Source organism: Octopus bimaculoides, chromosome 2, assembly GCF_001194135.2.
Source record: "Octopus bimaculoides isolate UCB-OBI-ISO-001 chromosome 2, ASM119413v2, whole genome shotgun sequence".
Classification (NCBI taxonomy): domain Eukaryota; kingdom Metazoa; phylum Mollusca; class Cephalopoda; order Octopoda; family Octopodidae; genus Octopus; species Octopus bimaculoides.
The window spans coordinates 39,485,158-39,488,802 of record NC_068982.1 but is presented as its reverse complement, the minus strand read 5'-3'; the positions used below and the strand labels follow the sequence as shown (position 1 = coordinate 39,488,802).

At 32.9% G+C, this 3,645-nt stretch overlaps 1 protein-coding gene across 2 annotated transcripts in view; it reads right to left on the bottom strand.

The window, feature by feature from the left end:
- Positions 1–291: 291 nt before the first annotated feature.
- Positions 292–3,645, bottom strand: part of LOC106879950 (innexin unc-9) — a 6,967-nt gene continuing 3,613 nt past the window's right edge. The window contains exon 3 of one of the 2 annotated variants that reach the window (XM_014929710.2): positions 292–1,707. In XM_014929710.2, the coding sequence (XP_014785196.1) occupies positions 501–1,707 (1,207 nt within the window). In that variant the 3' untranslated portion in view covers positions 292–500. The remainder of the gene's footprint in view (positions 1,708–3,645) is intronic. The other variant, XR_008266758.1, reaches the window with a different exon arrangement.

Genomic DNA, 3,645 nt, shown 5'->3' with positions numbered 1-3,645 from the left:
TTCATATAAATTTACTCATCATTTATTTCTAACATCATCATCATCATTATTATCATTATTATTATTATTATTATTATTATTATTATCGCCATTATTATCATCATAGTCATCATCATCGTAATCATCCTTATTCTTTCGTTATTATTATCATTGCTAATGATATTATTTTAATTATCTTTATTATCGCTGATTTTTATGTTTTATATGTTTTGTTGATTTTGTACTTGCTTGGTGATGTTTATTGTATTATTACTTAAAACACTTATGTCTTTAATTTTCTTTAAAAAGACATTTTTTTCGACTCTGTTTAACCTGACAATTTAATATCACAGAAAGAATTCACATTTTTGTTTAAAATTTTCATATACATCCAATCCAAATATTTCTTTCTCTGCCACTTGAAGCCATTTCGAAGAAGTTTTCCATTTCAATGCAAACATAGTGCTAGCTGTCTAATTTCATATAAGTTTTGAGACAGCTAACAGAAAAGCATATTTTGTTCATATCGATGGGCGACCAGTCTCTTCAGGTAAATCTTTTATAATATGTGGCTTATTTCTAAATATTCTCCATAGTTCCTGGACCAGGTCAGAGAGCACCATATCGTTAGAATTTTTGCTCACGAGTCGAAGAACGAATATCCCATCGTCTCGTAAATATTGATCAGCGAATCGTCTGGCCAGTTTCTTATCGGCTATTGTATGAATATTGTTGGTAATTTTTAAATATTTCTTTATATATTTTACACGATTTTGCCGAAATACAACACGGTATATCCAAAAAAGAAAGTTACCACTAGTAGCAGCCGAAATCAACACCAACCAAAACCAAATGAATATAAATATTTTCTCATTGAAAAGGTTGATCGGCAAGACACACTGAACAGTATAGCGATGGATATTTTGCAGCTGCCTGATTTGAAAATCACAAAGAGTTACCCGAGGAAAGCGGTGCGATTCTCTCCATTCGTAGTTCTTTGCTAAATTTTCTACAACTTCAAAACCAAACATCGAATAAAAGTTGTGACCAAGAAAGGCATTTAGGATAAAAAACTGACTGAAAACATTTACTACATATAGCATCTTAATAAATAGATAGAATCCTGTTAAGTAAGTGCCTTCGCGTTTTCCACAAAAGAAACAGCAGAATTTGGCAATTTTCTGTCTGATACGCACAATAACATTCCAGTGATATTCTCGATGTGTTTCGAGCCAACGGTCCATATAAATAGCAATGTGATGGATCGTTTGATCCCTTGTGACTGGTGATCCTATTTGTGTAGCTGCTGTGAGATCAACAATTTTCTCTAGGCTCACGCCAGATGCGCCATTAAATACACGCCAAATAATGCAAGGTATTTTAAACATAAGGGCCATAAAAAGAAGGATTATAGGGACCCACTGGTAGTAGTTGATTTCTTTTGATTCGCGCCAGTGGATTTCACTTGGTATCACATCACGCATTGGTATATAATAGGTATTGGAAATCCAGCAATAGTACTTCGTATATGCAACAAATGCGGACGTGAACTCTGCCGGACACCAGCACTGGATCGGGTCACCGACATATTGGCCTGTACTAACAAAAATGCTGAACAACGCCAGTAGAAGGACTGTGTAAAGGTGGTTGCATCGATCTGCCCAGTCATCATCATTTGATCCCTTTAGCCGAGAGTAAGTTGCAAAACCTCCAAGTAATGAATTTAACCTGGAAGAAAAACGAAAACAGATATTCAATTTCATTCAACATTACGTATTTTTGTTACCATACACATTTTTAAAAAATTAAATCATTTAGTTGCTTCTATCGGTACTTTAGGTTCTGAGTTCAAATCCCAGTGAGAAAACTTGCCTTTCATCCTTTTGGACTCGATAAAATACAGGACCCTTCAAAACTGCTGCTTTTGTGCCTAAACCAAAGGGCACTATTATTATTATTATTATTATTATTATTATTATTATTATTAAATGAAGCTATTATATTTATGTTAAGGATATTGTTATTTGAATTAGTAACTGTATATTAATGGTGCTTATTTTATCAATATAGAAGAGACGAAAGGCAGAGGCATCTATTACTGGATTTGAAATCAGAATTTTTACTCTTTACTTACCGCCACTTGTACTTCTGCAGTTAAGTCCCACACGCGTGAGAACAACGTTTGATATCTTAAAAAATTCTAAGATATGAGTTTTTCGGAATTATAAAAAAAGAAATGAAATTCAAAAGCTATATATATACATGAACATATACTTAGAACATTATTTGTTTAATTCTTCAACTAATCAGCGACAACGAGTCATTCTTTGCTTAAAACAATAGTGAAGTTTCCTTTTTAGAATACTTCTGTTTGATTTGCTTCCAAGTAGAAAGGAAAACTTTCGGGAAGGAACATGGTAAATGTAATTATGATTGGTGTGTTAATTATGATTTATCAAATGCTATATCTATGAAATGTTTTGGTTTCCAGTATGAGATATATAAGTTCCAAATGAAAATTTCCTTTTGCTGGCAGCATCCAGGAATTGTGAATTATAATCGACTTGCGTATATTTCTATTGTATGTGCTTCCGTTAGAAATCAATGTTTTCGTGAGAGAGAGATACTGGGGGAAGAGAAGGTACGAGAAAGAGAGAGTGACGGTTTGCGGAATCGTTAGAACGTCGAACAAAATGCCTAGTGCTAAAATGCTGCATTTCTACGATCTGAATTATATTTCTGTGGTGTATATAAGCAACTCTTCCCTAAAATTTAGCATTGCACCTAACCTAGAAATCAATATATGTATATGTGTTTCCATATACATATGATATTCCCTTCTATCTGAATGACTGTGTTCTTGTCACAGTTGCACCTTGTAGAGAGAAATATCACAAGACATTTATAATGTATGATAAAAGCATTAGATATATAGAGACAAGGAAAAGATCATATTCTGTTTATGAAGGTTCAAGTATATTCATAGCTACATTTTCCTCACCTGCTGAGAACTTATCTTCCAGTGTCCACTACAACGCTAATCTGATGATGCCTAACAGGACGCAAATAAGAAAGACATGTGTATCACACACACACACACACAAAAAATCGAACAAATTGTTCTATAAAAATATTATCAAATGTGCCACTTGAAGGTCTGTGGCACACTGCTGTCCTTTGATTCCAGATACGGCCAGTTCACTTTCTGTTTTCATTTTGTCTACGTGCTTAAAATGAAAATGGTAATTGGCGTATATCTTTGACACAGACCACTACATTTCTTTTCTTTCGGTTCCATTACTTGGGGAATGAAGGTGAGACTAGTCCTTAGATTTGCATGTCTGGTGTAATGGGTAAGTAACTCGGTTCTTAAAGCTACAGTTTAGAGCGGGCACCTTGGCTGGCTTCATAGGTAATCATTTTCTCTATAAATATTGATGTAAAGAAGTATTCAAGAGACGTTGCCTGAAAGTTTTATACAAACCTATATACATACATGCATATATATAATAATATAAATATATAGATATATGCATACATACATGCATATATGGGTACAAGATAGATAGATAAATAGATAGATAGATATATACACATATATATATATATATATATACATATATATATTCATATATATATATATATATATATATATATATATATATA